Source organism: Numenius arquata, chromosome 2 (genome assembly GCF_964106895.1).
Source record: "Numenius arquata chromosome 2, bNumArq3.hap1.1, whole genome shotgun sequence".
NCBI lineage: Eukaryota > Metazoa > Chordata > Aves > Charadriiformes > Scolopacidae > Numenius > Numenius arquata.
Genome location: NC_133577.1, coordinates 70,850,761 through 70,876,329, shown reverse-complemented (window position 1 = coordinate 70,876,329; position 25,569 = coordinate 70,850,761). Strand labels below are relative to the sequence as shown.

Below are 25,569 nucleotides of genomic sequence, written 5' to 3'. Positions count from 1 at the left end.
ATTCTGAGACACAGTGTGGGGTCGTGACACAGATGTCCAAGGCCACCCTCTCTCATTTGCAAGTTCTCTCAGGGCCAAATGGCTTGGTTTCTCTGATTTCTTGCATCTGAGGTTGTGCCTACGTCTGGCTGTCTGGTCCTTCATTGCTAGGTATTTACAATTCAGCAGAACATACCTTATGGGGAACCTTTTGGTCCCTAACTCCCATGAAAAAACTCAGTATATATATATATATATATATATATATGTATTAGTATAATACCTTTCTGGACCTGACCTCTACTTCACATACAAAAAAATCCTGAATGCTAGACACATTGCCATTGAAAGACCAGGCACTTCTACCCCTGAAAGGCATCCCCATTCTGAAGAAGTCATGCCATGATGGTTGGACTTGATCTGAAAGGTCCCTTTCAATCTTGACAATCCTATGATTCTATGTGCATCTCTCTTCCTGTCCTATGTAACTCCTCTGGTAAAGTTGGTGAGAGTATGCCCCTCCCAAAGTCATGGACGGCAGTGGTGCTATTTACTGTGGTTTGAGTTTATCTCCTTATTTACTTCTGCAAGGCTCAACTACCTGGTGCAAAACTCGATCTACCAATTCTACCTGGAACTATGCTCCACCCTGCAAATAACGTTACCTACCTGTAGCTAAAAAGTTAACACTGATACTGGTAGTTAACATTGATTAAACATTCATATGGGTATGAATTTGGTTTTCTCTATCCCTAGGGGAAGTATGTTGATTGCCATATAATGTCCAGAGTGATACACAGGAGCAGTTGGGATATGAATCTTGAAGAAAACTGTAACCAGTTTCTTACTCAGCAGTGATATTTTTCCTCAGATCAAAAGCAAATATGCTCTTTCCTCCATAAAAGCCTCAAATGGAGGCAGAGGTGGGGAGAAATAGAAAGGTGGGGAAGATGTATCCTTCCCTTTGCTTCCTCTTTAAATCACATTTAAAGTACTGTATTATTAAGATCTTCACCATTAAACATTCCATGTCACTAGAAAAATTTATTCTTTAACACGAACCCTGTAGAAGTGACAGTGGGTCAATTATTATGAGGATGGCAAAATACTAGGAAAATTCAGGGGTGAAAATGAGTATCTGTCTAGCATACATTACCTGAGACTCAGTTTTGCTCAAGAATAGCAATAAGGCAGAGTCACTGAGCAACATGTGACATTGCTGGCAAAAGATAAATTAGTCTTCATGAGCAAGAGACCGATAAGCCTGAACTGAACAAATGGAAAAAATAAAAGTTTTTTTAAAGTTTTTTTTTCACTTTGGTAAAGGAGGGTAAAGGAACCCTGCAATGTCAACAACAACAACAAAGAGTTCCTTGAAATACGGGCACATTAATCATCTCAACCACACCTCATTCCAGGCCACATAGAAGCACCAGTTCTCAGCTGCCAAAAGGATTTCCCCAGGAAAGAAAGAAGCTTTTTTCAAAGCTAGGTTGTCTTTTTGCTAAGGTTCTTGGAAAAGCCAAGAAAGGAGGACCTCCTTGAAGGGATTACTAGGGTTTAAAACCCTGACTTTGTTCCTATAAACTAACAGTGAACTTTTCAAAAAAGCAAAGTCAAACCATTTCTAAAAGAAACCCTGGACTTATCAGCTGATCAACTCAAGTCTTTCTGTATTATAAATAGCCTGGCTCTCCAGGAAGTGCTTATCTTTTTAAGAGGCACCTGTGGAGAGCAGAGACACGTAGATACAGTGTAAGAACTACAAATACATGGTAAGCAAAAAGAATTGCCCTCATGTAGCTCCTGGCCGGTCACACTCTTCCTGCTTGCCCATGCTTCCATCAAAGGATGACTGTGGCTGCCTACAAACCTCAGCTTCTGTAAAGTGGGAGCAAGCAATGGGAATCTTCCAGAAAGGCCTCCAGAACAACTTCTCTGGCTGGTCCTGTGAGGGTGCCCAGGACAGAAGGCAAACCGTGCAGTGACACCTGCTAAGGCTTGCAGAGTGAGCAAACCAAGCCCAAGCCTTCCCCTCTGAGCTGCTTCCCCCTCAGCGTTTGAGTCTAGGAACAGGCCTGTGGCGACACTGGCGAACGTGAGGCGGGTTTGGGCTCTGGAGCTTGCTCAGGCTACCTCTCCTTATACAGTAGAGACACAAGTCAGAGAAGAGACCAAAGCCCCGAGTGTCTGAGGTCTTAAGTTGTTGAAAGTTAGGAAGAGTTAGGAACCAAAATAACCTCTGCCCAAGAAAAGTGACTGTGCGTGTCTCAACTCCAAAGCTTGCATTCAAATCAGTAGATTCTAGGTACTAAGAGAAGGGGGAAATTCAGGGAAGGGCTTATTGTCTTCTCCTAACTTATCAATCTTCAGCCTGTATGTGCAGAAGCACCATGAGACAAAGATAATTAACTGATTTCAGACACTGAGCAATTGTATGAAGAACAGCAGAAAAATAACCCAACAGCATTCAGTCTCTATATGTTTAAAAGCATCTTTTTATTTGTTAACAACAAAACTGATTGCTGACAGCTGACACTTGTGAATGACGTGAGGCTCTGCTACATCTTTTTACTCAAATAAAGAAATCAAAGAAGGTCATTTCCTTCAATAGAATAAACAGCAACACCATACAATACAGCTTGTGCTTACTGGGTTTATATGTTTTGTGCGCGTATATGTATGCATGTGTAACAGCAACTCTCTTCTGTGGACTTTTTTCTACAAACTATTTACAATTCGGGCTCCCTTGATAAATGCAAGCCTCTACCGTCAGCAATATTTGCTTAGTGAATCTTATTCTCTGTAGTTGCAAGCTTCTGAGAGCATAGTGCCTTGAGATAGTGCATGAAAGGCACCAAACTCATGCAAATTGTTGTGGTAATTCCCCGACAATGCCATCTCTCTGACTTTCACTTCTCATTTTCACTGATGCTCAGAGAAAGCAGTCTGTGCTACCCAGGAAATTCTCTGCGTAAACAGCTTAAAAAATCTAAAGTACTCAATCAGGCACAGAGACACCATAAAAACGGTCCTACCTCTCACTGCTCGCTGGGAATTTTATGGGAAGGGAAAATTTTGAAACAGTAAAATCTCCTTTACAATAAGACATCTCTGTTAAGCTGCAGAGATTGTGAAGAACAGAATCATAAGCCAGTGTAAAATAGTATGACTCCACTCAAGTCAATGATGATGTGCCAAGTCACCCCAGATGAGCAACTGCCACACCCAGTACGTTTGATTAATTACAGCACCAAAGTCATAAATCATAAAAGAGGGACTTATGTGTCAGTTCAGTTCAACCTGGCCCATTTACAACTGACCACACACAGCAGTTAAAATTGAATTAAACTGTACCTTTTCATAAATGAAACTATGGATTGTAATGACTTTGGCTGGCATCATTCACATGAAGGAATACAGTTGAAACATAGTCCAGTCAACATTTTCAGTTAGACATATTGAAAATATTCCTGGGCCATAGAGCAACAGAAAAGCAACTATTTACAGAAACAGGAAGATTTCTTTCCATTAAAGAATAACCTCCAAACCTCCATTTAAATAGTGAGAGAGTATTGCAGGAACTTTGAAGTCTCTTTAAACTTTATGGACTCTAGGCAGTGGTGAAAATACTGGCACTGAAAGTTACTCTAGTGCTTTGTGTGGATAGGAAACTGGATGGAGTAGAGACATGTTGGGACATACCCTGCTCTTTGTACCTCTACACACTGGTGTTTCAAAGTCTCATATCAAGCAGTGATAAATATGAGCTGTACATGGCATTTTAAAAATGGAAATGGAAATTTCCATTTTAAGAATGGAAAACCCAGTTGGTCTTGCAGCCTCCAATTAATATTTTACAGTAATAGCTGCCCTTTCATCTATTTCCTTTTTCACTCCTCCTGACTCCTGTGCCCTCCTTCACCTTTGCCAGGGATCCTGAAAGTACTCCTAGGCATTAGGAGCAAAGAGGAGTGAGCTGCTACAGCTCCATCTGAGCTTCACCAGATCTCACCTGGCTAGCACGGAGACGCTGCAGTCTTGCGTATCAGCGCGGCAACACATTTCTCACGTTCTGTAATTAGCACTAGGCCTTCAATGCAGCTGTTTCATGTGGTGCTTTATGTAATAAAAGGTTAATGTAGATACAAGCTAAAAACAAAACTTGTTAAGTACCAAGTCTTCCCCTTTGTTAATGCAAGACACGGTTGTCTATTAGTGAGAATGTGCAGTAAATTATTCCTGAAGCTGAGATTAGAATGCAAGGTGCTCCTCGCTCCAGATTTCTCTACACTTGGCACCTTCAAGTATGCATTTCTTTATCACATGGAGGCAGAGCCGTTCATTCTTAGACCTCCTTTGCCCTCCTTAGCTGCCCCAAAGCATACTTGCTTTCCCTCCCTCAAGAAAATGACCTCATTTCACTGGTTTAACCTGATCTGTTTACTTTGCAACAGATCAGGAGCACATACATAGCCACTTACCACATTTCACCTAAGGGCAACAAATAACTTCTCATAAGAAGTTAACTTGACCACCTATGTTTTTGCAATCTATTTTGTGCCACTACTCCTCCTGTCTAAAACTGTGCAGTCCAGTAAAACAACAACAACAAAAATATAATTTATAACTGTGAATGACACAGGCTTGAGAGAAAGGAGAAGGGAGAGAGACAGACATTTAAATGCTAACATGGGAAGAGAGACCTCATATTAAGGGAATCCCCAGCATGGAAGATGCAGCAATTTTTCATGCCCTAAGCACTGTAGCTTAGGACAAACTCCACAGAAAAGCTGAGAGCTCAGTTGGACTCATAGGCAAGTGTCCATCTGCTCAGAACGATTGCATGCTGCAGGCTCACTATGCTTTTGCTAAGCACACACATAAACAAAAATAAATAAAAAGCACCCTGTTTTTACAACAAAATAATCTGTCGCAAATGCAAAAACTGTTCATAAAGTAAATGCCTTCTGTGCGGGCTCTTTAAGAACTCTGCACAGGGATCCTTCTGGACTGAAATGGAGAGTGTGAAGACCATGGGTGCGTTCCTTCTCACCTGGTTAATGTGGATAAAAACATCTTTCACAACTGTATAGCCTCTAATAGTTTAGGGATGGTTAGCCACAAACCCTATAAAATAATCTGATCTTGAAATAGCAACCAAGTTTTTTTTCCCTGTCCTCTTTTACTGGCATATACGAATGAAAGGCTAGCTTCTCAGCTGATGTATACCATCATACCTGTACTAATACCAAATATGTTGTGCCATTTTACAGCCTTCTGAAGATCTGACCCCTCTCTGCTGTCCTGGAAACAGATCTGTGGTCCCTGCAGAAAGTAATATTCTTTTATACACACACAGATGTAGGCGTCCTGCCCCCACTAGCTCATATTTAACTCCCTTTTCATCTTGTTTATTTTGCTTTCATGGTATTAAAGCAAGCTGCACACCCAGCAACAAGATGCACCTATTTGCTGCAAGCTTATTTTCCAGTGGATGGCCTGTCGCAGGGCACATAGTACCCTGGGGATTCATAAAGAGGACCAGGTCAGAGTTTCTACAATTTTAATTTCAGTCCATCTGTTAGAGGAATTATGCTTAAACTTTCCTTTCCCACTGCAGTTGGAGCAGTCACAGGAACGCACAGGTAGAATGGGAAGATGCAGTGTGTGGTGACAGCGGTCAGCCACTCAGCACCCTGTCTCTTCTGCTTCCCCAGAGATGATGAAAAGCTGTGGGCTCCCTTCCCCTACACCCCAAAGATCCAGAACAGAGGTGAGGAGCACAATAACCCGCATATCCCGACTTCTACAATACCCAAGGGAAGAGGTTTCTCCTGCTTGTCTGGTACACAGACATTGAAATGGGCCAGATGTCTCTTTCCACTTCCAGGGAAAGAGACCTTATCCAGCCTCCACACTGAGCTATCAGCCAAGAGAAGACCTAAAAAGCCCTTCAGCGAACAGATGAGGAAGTTTCTGGAGGGAACAAAAGAGATGGCAACCCATGACCCACTCCAGGCACTGTTTTCTGAGCAGACTTGCCTGGAAGTGCCACCTCTACAGTGTATTCAGGCAGTGTGGTGAAGAGAAGCAGAGAGGTGTCCCAAGACAACTCTGGGACAAACTTGGCCGGACACAATACAGCAGTGCCACAGTTGGTCAGACATATGTCTCCTCTGGGCTCCCAACTCCTAGCACAGTGCTGGGGTTACACCACTTCCAGCACCTAACCTCATATTTCTGCACCACACCACAGCAGCTTGCACCAGGCTAGCACAGGGATCTCTAAGATCTTTCTCCTTCCCCTTCATGCTGTCCCATTCTGCTAAGGTAACCACTGCACAAGCAAGACAGAGAAACATCAGAGCAAACTCAGGGGTATCCTCAAGTATCACTCCCACAGCCACCAAAACACTGCTGTATGCCTAAATGGACTGACCTTGCTCTCCTTACTGGCTATCACAAGGTCACTGTGCTTTAAGTTTTTGACTGGTGTGCCAAAAAACCTGGAACCGGGACTGTCATTTATAGCATCTTTTCCCAGATGGCTCTCACATGTCTTTTAAAATGTTAGTAAATGAATGTATAAACTAGAGCTATCTACACGTAAATCACTCTGTCTACCACCAAAGTACAGCCATCTCTGGGACGATGCACAGCAGCTGCTGTGAAATCAGACCACAGCTCTACACCACAGATCAGGGCTATAAAACATGCTGCATGAGGCAACTGAAATGGTTGGAGGAAGGAAGGGGGACATGGTGGAGAGCATTTTGTAGTTATAATTACCCGAGTAGAAATTTGATTGAAGAGTGTACTGTGTTTAACACTTGTATATCTGCAAATCAAAGCAGTCTTCCACCACCTGTCAAAACAACTGGACTGTACCATGTTTTGGCCTTCTAAAACCCTTTCTGAAAATTGCAAAGCACCTTGATAAGAGAAAAGCTGATGATGTGCTGAGTGCAAGCAATAACCTAATCAAATTTCTTAGCAACTGACTTGATAACTGTGAGCCTGTAGCTGCTATGCCCCCTCCCTTCCTCTCCCTTGCATGACAACCGAACATAGTATCTATATATTCCCAGTTCTAAAATAGCTTCTGCTCCCGTAACTTGCAACCCGTTCGCATAGATCTTATTTTCTAAGCTCAGAGTAATTAATTACAATCAATAAGGGGACTGAACCGCTGTATCCTTTTCCTTATTCTGGGATGGGCTCCTTGAGCAGTACATTGTCCCCCCCCGCTCAAATCATGAACTGTTTATAATAGGAAATCTTTTGAAGGATGGGGCGGCACAGATTAGATCTATGAATTTCCTGGTATCAAGGACAGCAGATGAATAGTTATCCTTCTTTCCCTCTTCTCGTTGGCCATACAGCTATATATGCATCATGTAAAGCTAAACCTGCGTCGTGGTTTAACCCCAGCCAGCAACTAGGACTACACAGCTGCTCACTCTTTGCCCTCCCCCTGCAAAAAGGGTGGGGAGAGGAGGGAGAAAAGGAGGGGAAAGGGAAAAGAAAAAAACCTTGTAGGCTGAGATAGAGACAGTTTAGTAGAACAACAATGGAAAAAGAAAATAGCAATAATAATAATAGTAATAATAATGGTAAAAGAATATACAAGACACAGCTCTTGTTCACTCCCACCACCCAGTAAATTGATGAATTGACACCGTCCCGAGCAGTGATTTTGAGTACCCCTTCCCCTGGCTAACCCCATTTATATACCAAGCACAGTGTTTATGGTACAGAATATTCCATTGGCCATTTTACTATTCTATCTATGTTCCTTCTCAGCTTCTACGGGAAACTGAAAAAAGTCCTTGAAAAATACAAACATTGCCTTGCAACAACCAAAACAATATGCATTATTGACAGTCCTTTCATACCAAACCTCAAAACACAGCAACCACTAAATAGAAAATTAACTCTGTCCTAGCTGAAACCAGGACAACCTGAAAACTAGCAAAGTATGGAGAAGTGATCTGAAAGGTACTTCCAAACAATATATGACATGGGACGACATGGTTTTGGAAGAGGCCACCAGTTTGGGTTGAGGCACCACACAGATCGTGTACAGTGCTGACCCGCAAACATCATTCCTTTGAGTGCCGTCTCTCTGCACCAAGTTTTATCTTCTTTGCCACGCGTGTTCCTAGCTCCACAACCTCTCCCAGATACTGAAATTATTGGTAAGATACTCCTGTTAGAGAACCAAGAGAGTCAAACTTTACACGTTTGAATTGGAATATTATTGAAATATTACTAATAGTGAGTGACAGCTCAGACAGACCATATACAACATAGGGTCCATTTAGCTCTCTAGCTTGAATCAGGAGCACGTTCACATGCAAGTCTCTCACATTGGTTCACACTACCACCTCCAAGCACACAGCAAGAGCTCCTTTAACCGGAACTAAACCAGAATATCGGTCCAACTGCTAAGGGGAATTTGGTACAGAGGGCCGGACTTGAACTAACCCAAAATAACAGTGTTCACTCAACAGTCCTCACTACCAACTGTGCAAGATGGCGAATCTGTGCCTACGGGAGCACACTACCTTTTAATGTAGCCATGGTCATACACATGGTCTCCCTGTGTGAAATGTCTTTAAGCAATCAGCCAGTTAACAACGGAATCATGGAATAGTTTGGGTTGGAAGGGACCTTTAAAGGTCATCTAGTCCAACCCCCTTGCAACGATCAGGGATGACTGCTTGCAGTCGGCTTTCTACGCACTTACGTGAACAAGTTTACTAATTCATACACCCATCTGCAGACAGATACAAATGACATCGCTTACCTATCATATTGGATACCTCTCCCAGCAATTTCACTTTGGTTTCTTAGGCTGTCAGTTTTCAGGAACTGGCAAGGAGATGAACCATGTTTTCCTTGGGGCTGCATAATAGAGGTTTCTATGTGCAACTGCCACCAGTATGAACCAGTAAACTGCACATACTCCAGGCCAAGTTGTACCTTCACCTCTTTGCAGGCCTTAAGGAAGTCAGTTGAACTAACTGGACACAAGGGCATAATTATATCTGCCGTATTTGAATGAAACAAGTAAACATGGTCCAGCTGGAGTGCTGTAGAGCTAATAACCTAAGAATATAACCCAAGCCCTGTAAGTTAGAACATAACACATCAACTGTTTCATTGTACTGAGTTAACTCACACCAGAGGTATGAAGCACGCACTGAGAAAAAGCTCTGTAGATCAGATTGCGCAGTCCTAACCTCCGCTGTTGTCATCCATCTGCGCCCTCAGAGCAAAAGCAATCTCAGATGGAGAACCACCATGCTCAGAACCTTGTCATGCAAGACAAAAGAAGACATCTTCTGTGTATACAAATCCTGGCTTTTATATTTGTACAACCAAAAGGAGGGAAATGGTACCTTTTGAATGGGCATGATTCTGCATAGTTGAGAATTTTCCATTACCAACAAAGCAGAAAATTATACAACTCTTTCTTGTTCTGTATGTGCATCACAGAGCATGGAATGCATAAAAAGTGTGAAACTCCCCAAATTGTACAGTTAAGGATTTCGGCATATAAATCCAGCAGCTAAAATCATGCAAGACAGCCATGCCTGGTGCCCTCTTATTCCTGTTAGCCTTGTGATCCATTATGAAAGTGTTCATGAAAAGAAAAACACCCTCGGTCTGAATTCTCATAACTAACAACTTGTGCAGAGAGTGTAAGGTGGAAGAATGGCTGCTGCATGGTCTGCTAGAGATACAAAATATTGTCAATGGTTATCAGGGAAACATAAACGCCCTTGGTAAGTACAGATAGTGAAGGAGACATAACTTGAACGTGGTATAAGAAAATTAGATACTGTGATTTTTTTTTTGAGGCATACACATATATTCTACTGCTGAAGAATAAAAAAAAAGTATGAACATTTAAAGCAAAACTTTGCAGTTTATTGTTTGTAAGAATACTCGTTATGTCCTTACAAAGATCAGTAAATAAAATTGACCTCAAAACCAATAAAAGTCTCTGGACAAAGGGAAAAAATAGAAATGTGTAGGTTTAGAGCCTGGAAACAGCTGGTTTATTTCAATAATGTAAAATATTTTGTAAAGGTTAAGCTTTCACTATGACACAAAGTTTCTGGGCCATGTCTTTCGTTGCTGTAAAGTGACATTATTTAACAGTTCCCAAAAACTCCAAACAATATAGATTGATTTTGATTTTTTTTTCACTGAAAATCTTAATAAAATGTTAATAAATGCATACATAACTAAGACAAATAGGGGTTGTGCAGGTGCCACAGTGGCATGACGACACTCATGTTGCCCTGCTCCCTGCATAAGACTCCACACCAGCACATCGTACTCACGTGTTTTGCTGAGAATTCATCAACCTCCTGAAGCACCTTCTCCTGGCACTCTGGGTTGGTGGCTAGCAAGTATGTGGCAAAGGACAGTGTGCTAGTGGTGGTCTCGTAGCCAGCGATCAGGAACAGGAAAGCTTGGCCTGCTATCTCATCCTCCGTTAATGTCTTCTGAACCTTTTCAGATGAGGCCGTGCCAGCAAGAGGCGTCTTGTTCTGTCTGGAAGCAGCAGATGGACTGATCACATCAAAACACCCAGCTGCCAGGGAGTCAGCTGAGTCACGGGAGTCGAGCATCCACTGGAGAAAATCTCTGCGCCTCTGCAGAACACAGGATGAGAAGAAGCATGAAGAATGGGTCACAGGCCAATGTCTACCCATGGGGGATGGAAGGAGAGAGCTGTTTCCTGTTTATGCTGCCCACTTGACTCCCACAGAATGGCCACCAGCCTCTTACAGAAAGAGGAGACATCTATAAATTAGCTGGAAATACCATTACTAAGAGCTGGACACTGCTTTCTTCCCAGTGGAATGAGACTGATCTGCCCCCAGTACACAACAGGTACATATTTTTGCAGAGGATTGCTAATGGTCAGCACCATACAGAGCTTCTTTCATCCTCAGGGTAAGTTCTTGGCGCTTGCTGGAAGTAAGGGGATTGACATAGTCAATGCATGGTCCCACGTGCATCTGCCAAGTGGAGGTGGCACAACTCATTCCTGGAGGCCCCATCCTCAGTTGTTCACGTGGTCCAAAGCATGAAAGTCGCCATCTAGGTTTATGGTTGCATCTACAACAATTTCTGTGCCAGCTTAACAAGACAAGACTAGAAACTGATCTCAGTAAACCAGTGCATCTTTTTGTAAGAAAGTACAGTTATGAACACTTGTATCAACATAGCGTTTTATTATTATTAAACACATTTGAAGAAACACATTACAATCGTAAGCACTCCTCTACCATAAAACCTATTTGGGTGGCTTGTCTTTGCAAAATGCCCACGGAAGGGTTCTACTGTTACAAAAACTGCTTTCTTCCACACTAGTTTCTGTCAGAAAAACTCTAATAAACAGACCTATGGACAAAAGTGAGTTGACTCCAAACCAGTCTGGACAGCAAGCTTGATTAGGCTTTGAAATATAACCCAAAAGGTTTGAATTGACTTTTGGGAGTGGGCATAATAGAATTGTGCTGAACCCAAGCCATAAGGCTATGTGATTGATTTTCAATTCCTCAAATACTAACAGAATACATGATAGCTCAAGGACTGAGAAGTGACTGCAGTGCCAGAACATGACAACTTGTGCAGTGGGATGGACGAAAGAAGGGATAAAGTCTTTCTTCAAAAGAAAAAAAAAATACTGCAAAGCTGCATTTATCTGTTAAAAATAAATCATTTTAATGATTTCTTGGATCTGATGATTGAGAGATGAAGTAGAAAAAGGAAAAGCCAGAGAAAAGGATAGGCAAACAAGATAAGAGTAAGGAAGGACTAATTAATTATAAATGTCAAAGGACTTAATCAGATTTTTTTTCACACGACATGGGAAAAGAGAGCAGTGAGACAACAAAACAGAAGAAATACTTATTGTCCTGTGCTCAGCTCTGCTGCCAACAAACTGTTCTGACCGAGCTTCAGGCAGAGAGGAATGGTTATTTTGAGGTTTGAGTAATATGAGGGATTAGGACACTGCCTCTTTCGCAGCTCCTTCCCTCCACCCCACAGAATTGTTTCATTTTGCATGTGTACATTATGCACATTGTACCCCCATGACCATAGTGTATCCTGCACCCTGGTGCATTCCTGGTGCACCCAAGAATCAATGCTCCAGATAGTAGCCAGTGTGGGTCACTGCACACTGAAGGACTCCACAAATTGGCCAAACTGCATCACCTCCAAGGCACGAGGTACCTGCTCTTTCCCCAAGTGAAGGCACACAAAGACGCATTATACACATTGTACTCAGCAAACGAGCTCCATCTCTCAAAATACTTCCTTGTGCCTAGACTTAGGTACAATTTCCATATTCAAACTGGCCATGCTTCCTTGGTCTCTCATTTCTAATACAGTAAGCCAAAAGTTGCAACTGCCCTGCCACAGTCTTTCTCCTCTAGCACGATATGTACCTCTGATCTTTTACATTCCTCTAGACTGGAGGAAAGAAGACTTCACGCATACTTCAGCTGTGCATAGCTAAAAATCTGATTTTAACTTTTCCAGGAAGGGCTTTATTCACATTCTGGGAGTCTATGTATTGCACAAATAGTGTCCAATCCTTTGGCATAGCCTATGCTTCAGGGATTTTCCCGGTAAATATATTTGGGTTAGGCCATTTTTTTAAATAAAGAAAACCCCAAAAGTCCAGTTCCAGTGTGTTCATTAGTGTGTGGATAAACTAGTCCAGTATAGTAATGAACTGTACCTGTAGAGACAGTCCCTTTTAACCGTAAAACTAGGCATCATCACCTAAACTACCTTTATAACATAAAAATGTATAATTACATTCATATTCAGTAGAGTTGTAACACTGTAACATAATATAGTTCAAATGGTATAACATTTGGTATGGTTCTGCGTTCATCCTTCTCTAGCTGTGAATTTTCTTGTAAACAAATTCATTGCTCTCTGAGGGTTTGCAGTCCCCACTCGTGAGCTGTTAGCTGGGTTTGGTCTTATATTTAGACAATACGCTCTCTGGAGACCCTACAAGATGCTTCTCCAGCCTTAGACAAAATCAGGTCCCAGCCTTATACAAAACATCTGCTTATTGCTATGATAGTAAAGTAATAATCATAATAACTAGTGAATAAAATTTCATTCATGAGAATTTTTGCTGAAAGCAGACTTAATGAATGCTAGCACAAGTGCATATTCCCAAGAATGTGCTCTAAAATGCCTCTGTGGCCATTTTGAGGAGCTCTTTTTATTACTCACATAATATATTTGGTTAGGAATTTAAAAGCTTGTCTTGTTACAGAATCTGTTTATAAGGTCACCCTACTGAAAAACAACTATCTGTGCCATGTAATTTGTTCACAGGTAAGCAGAGGTTGCTAAAAGCAATGGTTTCATAAACAATCCTTACAAAAACAACATTCATTTGTAAAAACTACTTGAATAATAGTGGGGGAAAAAAACCCAGAAAATAAAAAAATGCAAGCTTTTTTTTCACGATAATTCTACACAGTGGAAGGAGCTATATTTTAGCAAAGCTCCTCTTCCTTATGGTTCATTCTACTTCACTTTAGGCATTAGTATAGAATGCAACATAAAAAATCGTCATCAACCCAAGCGAGAGAAAAGATTTCCAGGGTTATAACCAGTCATAATGAAACATATTTTTCTTCCGCACCATCAGGATGGAAAAAATCACTCTGACTCAAAAACCTAACAATGGCAATAGAGGAAAACACTAGCATAAAACCAAATATAATTGGATTGTTAAGTGTTGGAAATGAGGAAAAAGTATCTCATGAAAATTCACGGGGTTTTTCTTCACTTAGGTTGACAGCAGGGAAAAAAAAAAAAAAGGCAGTTTTTTTCAGTTTGACAACAGACCAGGTACTGACAGTGTAACTGCACAAACCCATTCTCTGGTCATCACATACAGCTGCCGGCTTCCTTTTTCCATTGGGGACATTTGTTTGATTTTCCTCACAAAAAGCCGAAGCCCATAATAACCTCTATCTTGTCCTCTGACACTTGCATAGTTATGTTACAATGGCTTCAGAAACAAGTTCCCGCTTCAAAAGAGCGGTTTGCCAACGCGATGGACTCTTGTTTTGCCCCTGTACAACACAGAGCCTATCATTAAGTCAATGAAAATTGGATGGAAAGCTACTATTTGAAAAAAATCTAATTTGAATGCAGTATGGGACAGGGTGCACATCTAACTTGGTGGTGACACAGACATCCCCTTTGAAATATATAATAAGACAAGCCCCGCTTTCAGCTTCCCCAAGATAGACACCTTGCAATATATTTCCTGACACCAGTGTTCTGGGCCGTATCATTTCTCTCATTAGTCTCCTTAAACATCACCTGGCCATGCAGAGAAATCATTCTGCACAGAACCGTAACGAGCTATGTGCTGCACACTGGAAGAATAGACGTGTGCTATACTGGGGAAGGCCAATCCGGCAGCATCTATCACCCCTCCTCAAATCACGGCTTTTAAGTTTTGCAACTGTCAGAAGAAGAGAGATGTATCGCTCACACGCGTGATGTATCATGACTCTTCTCGCAGGAGGCAAGGGTCTTGTGGGGGGAGGGGGATGTCTCCAGCTCTTTCCATCCTAAAAGGGAAACGGTTTTTTCACATCTAAGATTGACATACCGGCTGACCTTCTGGCAAATTCACCGCTGCTTCAAGGATCCAGGGGACCCTTGGGTCGTGCTTTCAGTAAAGAGATTGAGTCATGCAACTTCTCTGCAAGGTGAAGTCAAAAATTATTTAAGGAAAACTACCCAATGTAAATGAGTTGGAATTTTTGTTCTTAATGCTAGGATTTCGGTTGTGTTTTCTGCAAACTATACTCAAATTTTGCTCCATTCTGATCGGTTAATTCCCCAGTTTGAGTTCAAAAGAGCCCAGAACTACAAAAAGCAACTTAAAGATGAAGCGAGGAACCAAACTAAAAGACATAATTGGTTGGTATTCTGTAAAGCACTAGCTGCAGTGCAAAAGACACACAAACGTGATGCTGCTAATACAATAACACTCACAATAAACTGTGCAGACCCTCCTAGCCTTTCTCAAATGCTCTGATGGCAGCTCAAAAAAGCAGAAGCTAAGCTTCAGAATCCTTATCTCACAGGTAGAAAGTTCACATCTTATATTATTTCAATTTCCTACAAACTTGTACAAACACTGCTATATTAGTTTATATCCAGGTCACTTTTTGTAAGTTTGATTTAGCAACCATCTTTTTAGGTGAGACAAGCATGTTTCACCCTGAAGTTATCAGTGAAGCACTGCAGTAGCTGCCCAGATCCTTTTGAAAAAGAAGCACAAAATGCAGTCTCACTAGAACTATCATTTTGCCAAACCGCTTTGAAAGGATCAAATTCCACCTCTCCCTAACACTTGCAGGTTTCATTTGGTTTCTCAGTGAAATCACAAAAGAGCCGGTCTTTCTGCCAATACATCCAGTCCCAAAACATTTCAGAGAGATTGTCTTTTTCTCTTGTGCTTGAACACAGAAGCTGGAATTAACTGGGAGGCCAGAGCTGACAGCCCTGAAACTTGTGTGTCTGAAGGTTGAGGGCATGGTGCTCTCACGGGTGATGCTCAGCTCTGGAAGGACCTGGAGTCTGCCGAACTGCAGGGTACCGCCGCTGTTCGAGAGTGGCTGGGAGGCTTTCAGTCTGGCAGAAAAACCTCTTTTGTTTGCATTTGTTAACATCAGCTGGTGAAACCACCGTAATGTTTTTATTGCAAATGGGCTAAATGTCTGAGGGCAGACACGTCTTACAAAGCAATACAACTTGCATTAAAAACCTGAGTAAATTTATAGCAAAAAAATAAAAATTCACTAAGTGCCCACTTGGAAAGGGGTGCAGCCTTTTGCCAGCCTGGCCTGATCTTAACATTTGTGGCAAAACACCAGACTGAGAAGATTTTGTCTAACTTTGGACTTCTGATATTTTCTTATCGCTAAACTCCTGTGCAAGTTTCTGGCAGTAGTTCACAGCAATGAGGGAGCACTGTGAGTATTCAATGACACTGCTCTTGATGTCAGAAGCCACAGCAATGCCTTTGCTCTCTATTTGAAAGAAAAAATGTCCCTACAATAATGTTGCAAAATTGCTACATGAAATGCTGAGCAGGCCCAGAAAGGGCAGGTGCATCAGCTAATGGATGAAGGCACCTGAGTGTGGAAAAGTATTAAACGTGGTCACAAAACGTTATCTTCTATGTGACCAATGTTCTTTTAAAAAATAAAAATAAAAAAACAAGAGTAAGTGAAAATGCAAGTATGACATGGATTTTATTGGCTGAGTTTGCCACTAAATCTGCAGAGTGGCTGATATGAATTACTGGTTAAAGCACTGACCTCCACAGAACCTGGGATGCTTATAGCTGTGCTCCCATTTTTGCCTTTAAAACACAGTTATAACTGGTGCAGCTTCTCCATCTGTAAAATCGGTACAACACGCATCAAATCTTATAAAACCCCATGAGGAAAAGCTAATGATGATCTCAGAAAACCCTTTAAGACCTAGGATGAAAACAGATTTACACAGACTCACAGAGTTTAAGGCATAAGCACCATCACATGGGGGAAAGAGGCCTGGAAGGAATTCAGCAAGTTATCTACTCCATCCCCTCGCCACGAGGCAGCATCAGCCAAACCAACACTGACAGCTGTTTGTCTAACCTGTTCTTAAAAACCCAGCCAAACTCTGACTTCCCACAGCCTCCCCAGGCAGTCCACCCCAGCACCGAGCCATTTTCGTCACTGGAGAGGTTTCCCTCCTCCAGTGAGTCACTGCAGATATTACAGATCATTAGATTTCACCGAGCTACACCAGTAACGTCTGAGGCTCCACAACATGAACTTGTACACGTGTGTCTCTATATATATTACTTCAGTACGTCTTTAACAAAGCATGCTAATAACAGAAAAAATCATACTGCTGAAAAACACAGAACTATTTTCACATGGTAGTACCTCCACTCATGAGGTGAAGCCAAAGAGTGCTCAAGTACTGCTGGTGTCTTCCTCAAAAATTTTGCGCTTTTCTGACCTTCAAAAGGCAAAGTTAAAGTAAGAGCGTTAGTAATCTACAGGGGCATGGGCAAGCCTAATTTGACCTGTTAATAAAGCTGGGGGGAATTCTTAAAAACAAGATTTTGTTAGGGACCCATCTCCCTTCAGCCTAAACTGCTGCAAGTGGCCATAGAAGGCTCACATCTTGAAAGACATCAGCCACCTTCTAGAGATGTTCCCACACAGCCCAGGGATGAAAATAAATTTGGATTTCCGACCTTATTGTTAGTGAATGGAGAGAGAGAAAAGAACTGTTTTCTATTTGAGACAAGCTTAACATAGCTCTTTACGGCTCTTGTAAGGATGCTGTTTTCAGTGTGTGGACCTGTTGACTGTGAGCTGCAAAGATCCTAGCTGGTGGTCTAATTTGGCTGAAGTGATAAGTATGGTGAAGAGTTCTACAGTTATGAGAGAGAAAATACGGCACACACCTATTTGACTGTTTCATTAATTATGTGAGCCCACAGAGAAACCTACGGCTTGCCTAGAGAGCTGGAAACCCTTCCAGCAGTTCTTCAGTGTAAAACCAAGGGACTGCCTGCAGCCTGGCCCATTTACACCTCTAATGAACGGACCATTTTCTCTGACTCTGGGAAGATTCCTTCCAGTACCAGGCTAAGCGGAATGAGCTGGGTGTCTCAGAGAAGCACTAAGTTTCCACATGAAATTCAGTCTAATGGTAAAGAAGTGTCACGCACTTTGTGGCAGCTGATTGGCACCTCTGCTGTGTTGGGCTGGCTGGCTCAGCCCAGAGCACAGCACATGTAACCACCACAGCTCCTTCCATTGCATGCACGCATGGGGAAGGCTCGGAAAACAGCCCAAAATGCAATGGCTAGGGGTCTCACCCAGCTTTCCCAATCCCTGCATCATGGTGAGCAAAAGACACTGGTAGCAAATCACAATGGACTGCAACCTCCTTATTCTGTATGTGCAAAACATTTAGGATAACAACACTCTGATAACGACTCCTGGCATTATCAGAGTTCAAACAATAAATACTGGGTATGTGGTTGTGGTAGCTGAGCTTCTCCTGCCCCACATATGTTTTGCTGCTTGGAGGTGGAGGAGTGGGGTTATCAGGATACACAGTGGGCAAATACAACAAGAAAAGAAATAACTGGGTGCTGGGGAAGAATAACAGCTTGGGCCGCTCCCCCACTTCCATGCATGCCAGTGTGTGGAACAGGCACCAACTCACAAACCATCAGCGAGCTGACCACCCTGCTGCGCAGTGTATGCACCCACCCTCCCCCAAAGCTTATCTGGCCTCCCGGTAAACCATCCGACTCTCTTCCCCTCCACTATTTGCAGGAGGAAAGGAGGACGCAGGAAGGGAGTGTTTTAGGCCAAGTGTCTGACACCCAGAAGCTTGACCCTCTGCTGGCTCAAATTGCTGACTAAAGGCTGCTGTTGCCTGCAGCCCTCTGTTCCTTTTCTATTTGCCACAGATTAGAATTATATTTGCTTAATTTTAATTCCTGATTAATAACCAGTACTGTTTTGAGCAGTTGCCTGAAATTCAAGATTCACAGGAATCTCATTATTGCATCATTATCCTTTGTTCTTCCTGCCCCATATGCTCTAACATGCTTGCAAAGCCCCACTACTCACTTCAAACAGCCATCAGGACGTTTTGGGGCCATCCTAGGTGTTTACTGTTCACATCCTGTCCTCCTTCACCTCTCCCCATGCTCTACTCAAGATCCTCTCTTTCTGCATCACGTTACATACAGATTGCAAACATTTTGAGGGAAGGAACACCTCATTGTTTGGTTTTGCGATGGCCTTAAGTAACCCTGGGCGTCTAAACAAATATCTTTAATTTTTTAAAATAAACTAATTATGGCTGTTAGACTGATAGAAATGTCATGCACTGTTACAAAAAAGTACAGTTAATGTTCTCTATGATCTTCATTAACAATATGGGAAAAGTTGTCTTTTTATTACTTCTCTGAGCAACTGCTCTCCACTGCCGGCGGGCAATCCTCCTGCTGGCTTATCCATTCGTGATCACACCTGCACCCTACATTAGGATTTATCCTGGATCTTCAGCTATATTAAACTGGCTTTTACCTATAGCACATAAATCACCTCTACATCTGACTCTCCACTTGTGTGCATGAAGGGGTACAGGTTCCTAACACAGTGGTTGAAGGCAGTATTGGGAAGGAAAATATTATTTTCAGCTACGCGGTGACCAATAACAAATTGTGTTATCCTCCGCAGTTTCATGGATGCTCAGTTCAGTTATGGTTTTTATCCAATAGATGGCTCCTCGGTAGCAGGAAGGATTCTCCCACTGCTCTCCTTTCCTTCACAGAGTTTCAGTATGACTTTCTAATATTTACACAGCCATTATCTTGCAAATATAGGCATTTTGTGTGCACTGACAAACAAACAGAAGCAGCATGTGCGCATGAATGAAAGAACAAAAGAAAAATTAAATGGCATTTTATATATTTCATGCCACTTTGTCCTCTGCCAGTACAGGGATGCATGAAAAAGGACAGTCAGGCAGCCCTGTGGCCTGGAATGCTTCCTAAAGTCAAACTAAAAAGAAAAAAAAACAACTTCAGACACACATGAATATTAACATCATGCCAGAATACCAGCTGTCTTTCTCCCCGAAAATATGAGGATGTCTCCCACATCTTCCATATCCCTGACTGAGCAATACTTAAGGAACTTACAGGCATCATTACTCCTCTGTCAATGAAAGATTTTTCACAAAAAAAATAAAAATCCTATGTGTAATTATTGATATAATGAACCAGGAGAGCTCTGTGTAATTGGCAGGGTGCAAGTTAATATCATTATGAGTAATGCTGCCATTTCTGAGACGGGGAAAGTGAATATGCTTTTGTTGTTTTCCAGAAAAACATAATCAGAATAATAATAGCAAAACCCTAGACATTAATTACATTCAGACAAATCATGTTTATCCCATATACACGCTTGTGACTTCTCTGAATCAGAAGAGCAATTCCCAGTCATTTCTGTCCTGAGGCCTACCTTGCATCTCACTCAGATCTTGTCAAACACCTGGCAGTAACCCCACTTTGGGGATTGTGACCCCCTGGTCAGACCACACAATCAAGTGAAAAGTGAAAACAGAACACCTACAATAAATAATAAATCTCATAGAAGCCAGACCATGGCTATTTAAATCCCTGTGGCTTAACACTTCAGTGGGGCACAACTATAAGCCCACCCTACCTACTGTTAGCATCTAAAATAATAACATTCCTAATAATAACCTTTATCCTTGAAATATTAAGCTGCTTTGAAAAGGGGGGGGGAAGGTACCAGTTTCCTACAAATAAACATATGAATATGTAACATCTTAACATTAGTACAATTAGAGTCATAATAACTGCCAAGAAAAAAATAAATGTTTTGTCCCTGTTCAAAGCTGAGCACAATCACTGTTTACATTTCAGTGCTCCAAAAGGACTTGCCTAATTCCGTACCTCAAATCAGCTTTTTCCTAGCTAAAACTTGGAAAATTCAAACGAACTTGCACTTTGCTCACACCAAAATAAGCTTGTCAGCATATTTGATTATGGGCTGTTACACTATTGGTCCCCTTTACTCCTGAGCAGATGACCCAAACAGCCCTTCAGCCGAATGGGTACTATGCGAAGAAAGGACACATGTAAACGACCCATGCTCTGGTGAGCCTCAGCTGGCACAAGGGCCCTTTGCATGCCCAAAGAACAGCTGGGACATTGCTCTTAAACTGTGCAAGGAGCAGATTTAACCCCTGGCCAGTCCCAATACTGGTGAAACACAAAAGCTGCATCTTTCGTCCCGTCTGTCTCTCCCTCTCAGGATGCTACAGCCAGCAGAACTTACCCAGACCCAAAGCCAAGCCTGCAGACTTTCACCCTCCTCCCCTTTTTAAGGGGCTAAGTTACAAACACGCTAAAAATTAGAGTTCATAACTGAAATACTGACAACAGTTTTCACCGTGGAGCAGTTTAAAACAGGCAGCAGTGATATTCATTAAGCTGTTAATAATGGATTGTGGCACAAAGCAATTTATCAAGTTTCCATTGTAATTAAAATCACTGAATATTTGGGCACTTGCAAAGCACCTAGCTCTGCCTGCTTCTGAAGCTTTACATTTTAATGTGAATTATGGCTCCCTCTCCCCAGAGACCTACTAAAAAGCCCATTTTAATTGGTATGTTTTTAATTGAGATTACATTATTAAAAAGTGTACATTTCTGTTGAAGAAAAAAAGGAGGTGCTTGGCTCCCCTCTGGTCTCTGTCTCTCTTAGATATAGCTTGCTTATCCCAGTGGGAGGGAAAAATGAAGGGTAGTCGCTGCGAAGAAAGCGGAGAAAGCCCTGCATGGTCACAGGCTATGAAGGCTGCTATTGACTGCCACAGACACAGGATTTCCTAGGTGGATTTTTGTGGAAGGAGAGGAGTCGCAACAATTGTTCAAGGCTGCTCTTTAGCAAAAGGCAGAGGGAGGAACACCACACAGGGATTCCTGCCTCGCAGCCAGCTGACATCAAGGGCACATTTTAGAAAGCCTCTCCTCAAGGTTTCCAGTGACAGACAATCCGTCGTTTTCCATAATAAGTAACTCTAATGTTAAATTATCTTCAAAATCCAGATACAGTCATGAGCGGATGGGGTCTAGCGAAGGCCTCCAGCTCTGCTGGCTCCTACAGGCTGCAGGGGAAGAAGCAACCCCCAGGGTAGCCTGGGCATGGTGGCAAGAAAAGAATTGCCCCGGCAAACAAAGTTGGTCACCTCCGTGCATTCAGATAGTTAGACTGACTTGCCACCAGGTTCAAAAGATAAGCAACTTCATGCACTTGGCATCCAAATGCTGGACACCTAAATAGTTCTCCTGTTGGCAAAACGTCGGTGTCTCTTATAAATAGGAGTATGGATCTGCTAAGGTAAGTAGACACAAGAGAAAAGATAGAAATATCAAAGGAGCGCAAAGCAGATACCAACAGTTGAGATAGATCAAGGGGAAAAACCTCCAGAGATCAAAACATGCCAACAGATGGACAAGATGGTTGATCCAGAATGAAATATCATGGAACGGCTTTTTCATAACTGCTTCAGAAAAGGTCATACTGTATTGCTAAAAGGCGGCAGTGCATGGGGCTGAGAGAGGTCACTGTAGGCAAATAGAGACAGAGAGAGACTAACGGAGATAAATTCGAAGATCACTCATACCACAAGTGCTGCAACTCCCCTCCTAGTTCTGGGAGCGACTCAGAGAAGAAGGATGGTGAACCAATAACAGATAAAAGGGAAAAAAAAAGGATGAAATATGAAAGACAAGACAAAACTGAAAATGATAAAACTGACAGAGAAAGGGAAAGCTCTGTTATTGCAATTAGGTCAGTAAATCTGTGATTTTTTTCTAAATTGAGAATTTAGAACCTACGCGCTAGTTATATATGTCAGAAGAAAGTCTGTAGAGGGAAAGCACTCAAACATGCTATTGCTCTGAATGGCAAGGTAAAATAAATACATAAAACTCCCAGTCCCAGTCAACAGATCCCTTGCGGATTTAGATCAAGTGAAAAAAATAAGGCTATGTAAATCTTATATCCCACCTTGGCGTTAAAGCCACCACCCTGTTATGCAGAAAATTAATCTCCAGATGATTTAATTTTATGGCAAGATTCCCTTTATTTGCTGATTTGAAAACCCCACACCCTGGATGAAGACCAGATCACTGATTAAGCAGGAAAAAGGAAGGGCTTTCAGTGATCTAGAGCAGGATCTTTTGAGAAACTTGGGAGGGACAGACCACAAGGGTAATGTACAGAAGAGATGAGGAACTGTAAGCAAGAGAAGTTACAAAAGAAATGGAATGTGCACAAGTTCAGGATGACATTTTTTCCTTTCAGCCAAAGAGATAAATACTGAGACTGTACCATGAAGGAAAAGCAGATGACAGGAAGTGGGAAAAGACACGTTGGAGAAGAATTTACTTTATGTTGAGGGAATATCAAAGGGAAACTGTGCTTCCAAGCCTACAGGAAAATGACCCTGAAAGACAGATGTAACACTGGCTGGATACTTTACACAGATGAGAACATGCAACAGAAAGGCCAGATTACTTACTGATTTGGCATGTATCAACAGATATATGACTACATCAGATTCTGCCCCGAGTGCTAAAAAAAAAAAAAAAAAAAAAAGCAGCCAGAGATGCTTTACTCCCTTCCCAGCAAACAGACACCTTTTTCTCAGCCCTGGACAGAGCAAAGTCTCATTGGGTCTGAGTAACTTCTGTGACCCAATACCCAGGAAAATTTCCCCAAAGACACACAGTGACCCAACAGGTTGCAACAGCCTCAATCCAATTATTTTCTCTGATCAGAGTATCAGGAGAGTTGCTAACTAACCAGGGGACAAACTTTATGTCTAAGGTCATGAAACAGCAGTATTGAGTACTAGGTATAAAAAGTATTAAAGCCTATGCCACATCCTCCTCAAACAGATGGCCTTTCAGAAAGATTTAATCAGACATTGAAATGCATGCTGCGAATACTCATTACTAGCACAGGATCAGGCTGGGACAAGTGGCCAGCACTGACGTGATCGCCTACAGGGAATTACCACAGGCATAAACAGGATTTTCAATGTTTGAACCTCTCTCTGGATAACCAGCACAGGGTCCCCTTGCCGTCATAAGGGAGGATAAAGCAAAAAATTCACGATAGGGTTGGCTGGGTCTAGTTTTCAGAGAAGAAGGAAGAGACCCCAGACTCTTATAAGGAAAAACCACCTTCTTTGGCTTCCTGGTCCTTCTTTTTTCACCTGTTCTGGTCAAGTGACCACAAAGCTCAGTGCCACAGACCAGTGTTTGCTGGATCCCGCCTTCAAATCACAATGAGCTCTTGCTCTTCTTATTTGCTCTTCTTAGTTTTATGGACACATAAAACAGAGCTGTGACCAGTATTAAAACCAGGAAAAATTACCATATAAAAATAACCACAACAACCAGCACCTAGGAGGAGGTGTAAACAGAGCTGGCCAAAAGAAAACCAAAAAAAAAAAAAAAGGAAAAAAGAAAAAAGAGAACTTTTGATCTCCCCTTCAAGGATGGGGCAGTTTCTTTGAAAAAGATAGGTTTACCTTTTAATTCTTTCCTCCTCCAGTTTTTCAGAGAATTTTTACTGCAAACATTATTTGAAAGAGTCCTTAAAAGCTATCTTTTAGCCTGGATTTTTGATAAACAATATTTTAAGTGACTGATTTTGCCATATAAACAAAATTTTAAAAAGTCACTAAAACCCTTGACATTACCAACAACTGAGCATGTGGGTTTGTTTATTTTTACTCTGGATGAAAAAGCCTTTTTTCAACACTAAAAATCCCACCCTTCTCAATTAAAAGATGTTTCTCATATGCTGTAGATCAGCAAAGCCAAATGTCCATCTTCACTTCCTGCACCGGCTGGTGAAAACAGGAGGAAAATACATGCAAATCTTATTGACAGAGGTTTTTAAGTCCTTCCTCCCTGTAAATCTGAAGGCATCCTGTTGGCCTAATGATTTTCTGAAGATTAACGCTGCTATAGGGAGTGTTTGAACCTCCCTTGCTCTGCCCAGAAAGGGGCAAAAATACCATTGGAAGGACCTCTGAAGGAGCTCCACCACACATCTCTTTTAAAAGTGAGGTTAGTTTTTCCCAGTACTATCTGCAAGTTCATTCTTGGCAACTCTGGACACCCAAAAACTTCACCATCTCAATCAGTATGGACACTGTCATCCTTTGAGTTCATTTCTGTCTTTTGGTACAAGTCTATGTTCTTGCAAACTGAAGTACGAGAGTGGTGATGAGGAAGTCAATGAGGTTGCTCAGGTGCATGATGGCAGTTTGGACCCCAGATCGTAGATGAGGTGGGACATGTGAAATATGAGACAGGGACACCGCTCCTGTCACCCTCTGAAGAAGAAATGAAGCAATGAAGATACACAGTAGTGGTTGAAAAAGACTAAAAAGGAGTGGGAAGAGATGGAGGTATTGGAGAAAGAGTCCCAGATGCCAAGATTATTTTGTCATGGCTGCTGCAGGGTTTGCTAGAGTGGGGCAGAGAATATATACACGATACCATCTGCCTGTTCCTTGTCTAGGATCCATAAAGTACTCTGATCCATAACTGAGGAGGCAGTAGAAATGGTGTGATAAGAGCAAAGGGTGAGTGATAGCAAGCAGACCTGCTATGTGCTTGCTGGCAGCAGGTAATCAAGCAGACATTCGCTGTCTTCTTGTGACTGCAGTGCTCGTAAAGCGCTGGGCTCACAGGTGTGCTGGGCTGTGGAACTGGGACAGATGCAGCAGTAATGCAAAACTCTCCCTGCTTCTCCATCAACACGCCTCGGGGAGGTGAGAAAGTCACCGCTCTCGTTACTTATTCTGTCCTTGATCTCTTTTGAGCAGAGAGACTGCAGAACCGCATTTCATGATGAA

At 42.1% G+C, this 25,569-nt stretch overlaps 1 protein-coding gene across 1 annotated transcript in view; it reads right to left on the bottom strand.

Annotated features, from left to right (window-relative positions):
- TBXAS1 (thromboxane A synthase 1) overlaps window positions 1-25,569 on the bottom strand; it is a 233,858-nt gene that overhangs the window by 60,626 nt on the left and 147,663 nt on the right. Inside the window, exon 9 of the mRNA XM_074166688.1 lies at window positions 10,338-10,652. Coding sequence (XP_074022789.1) covers window positions 10,338-10,652 — 315 coding nt within the window. The remainder of the gene's footprint in view (window positions 1-10,337; window positions 10,653-25,569) is intronic.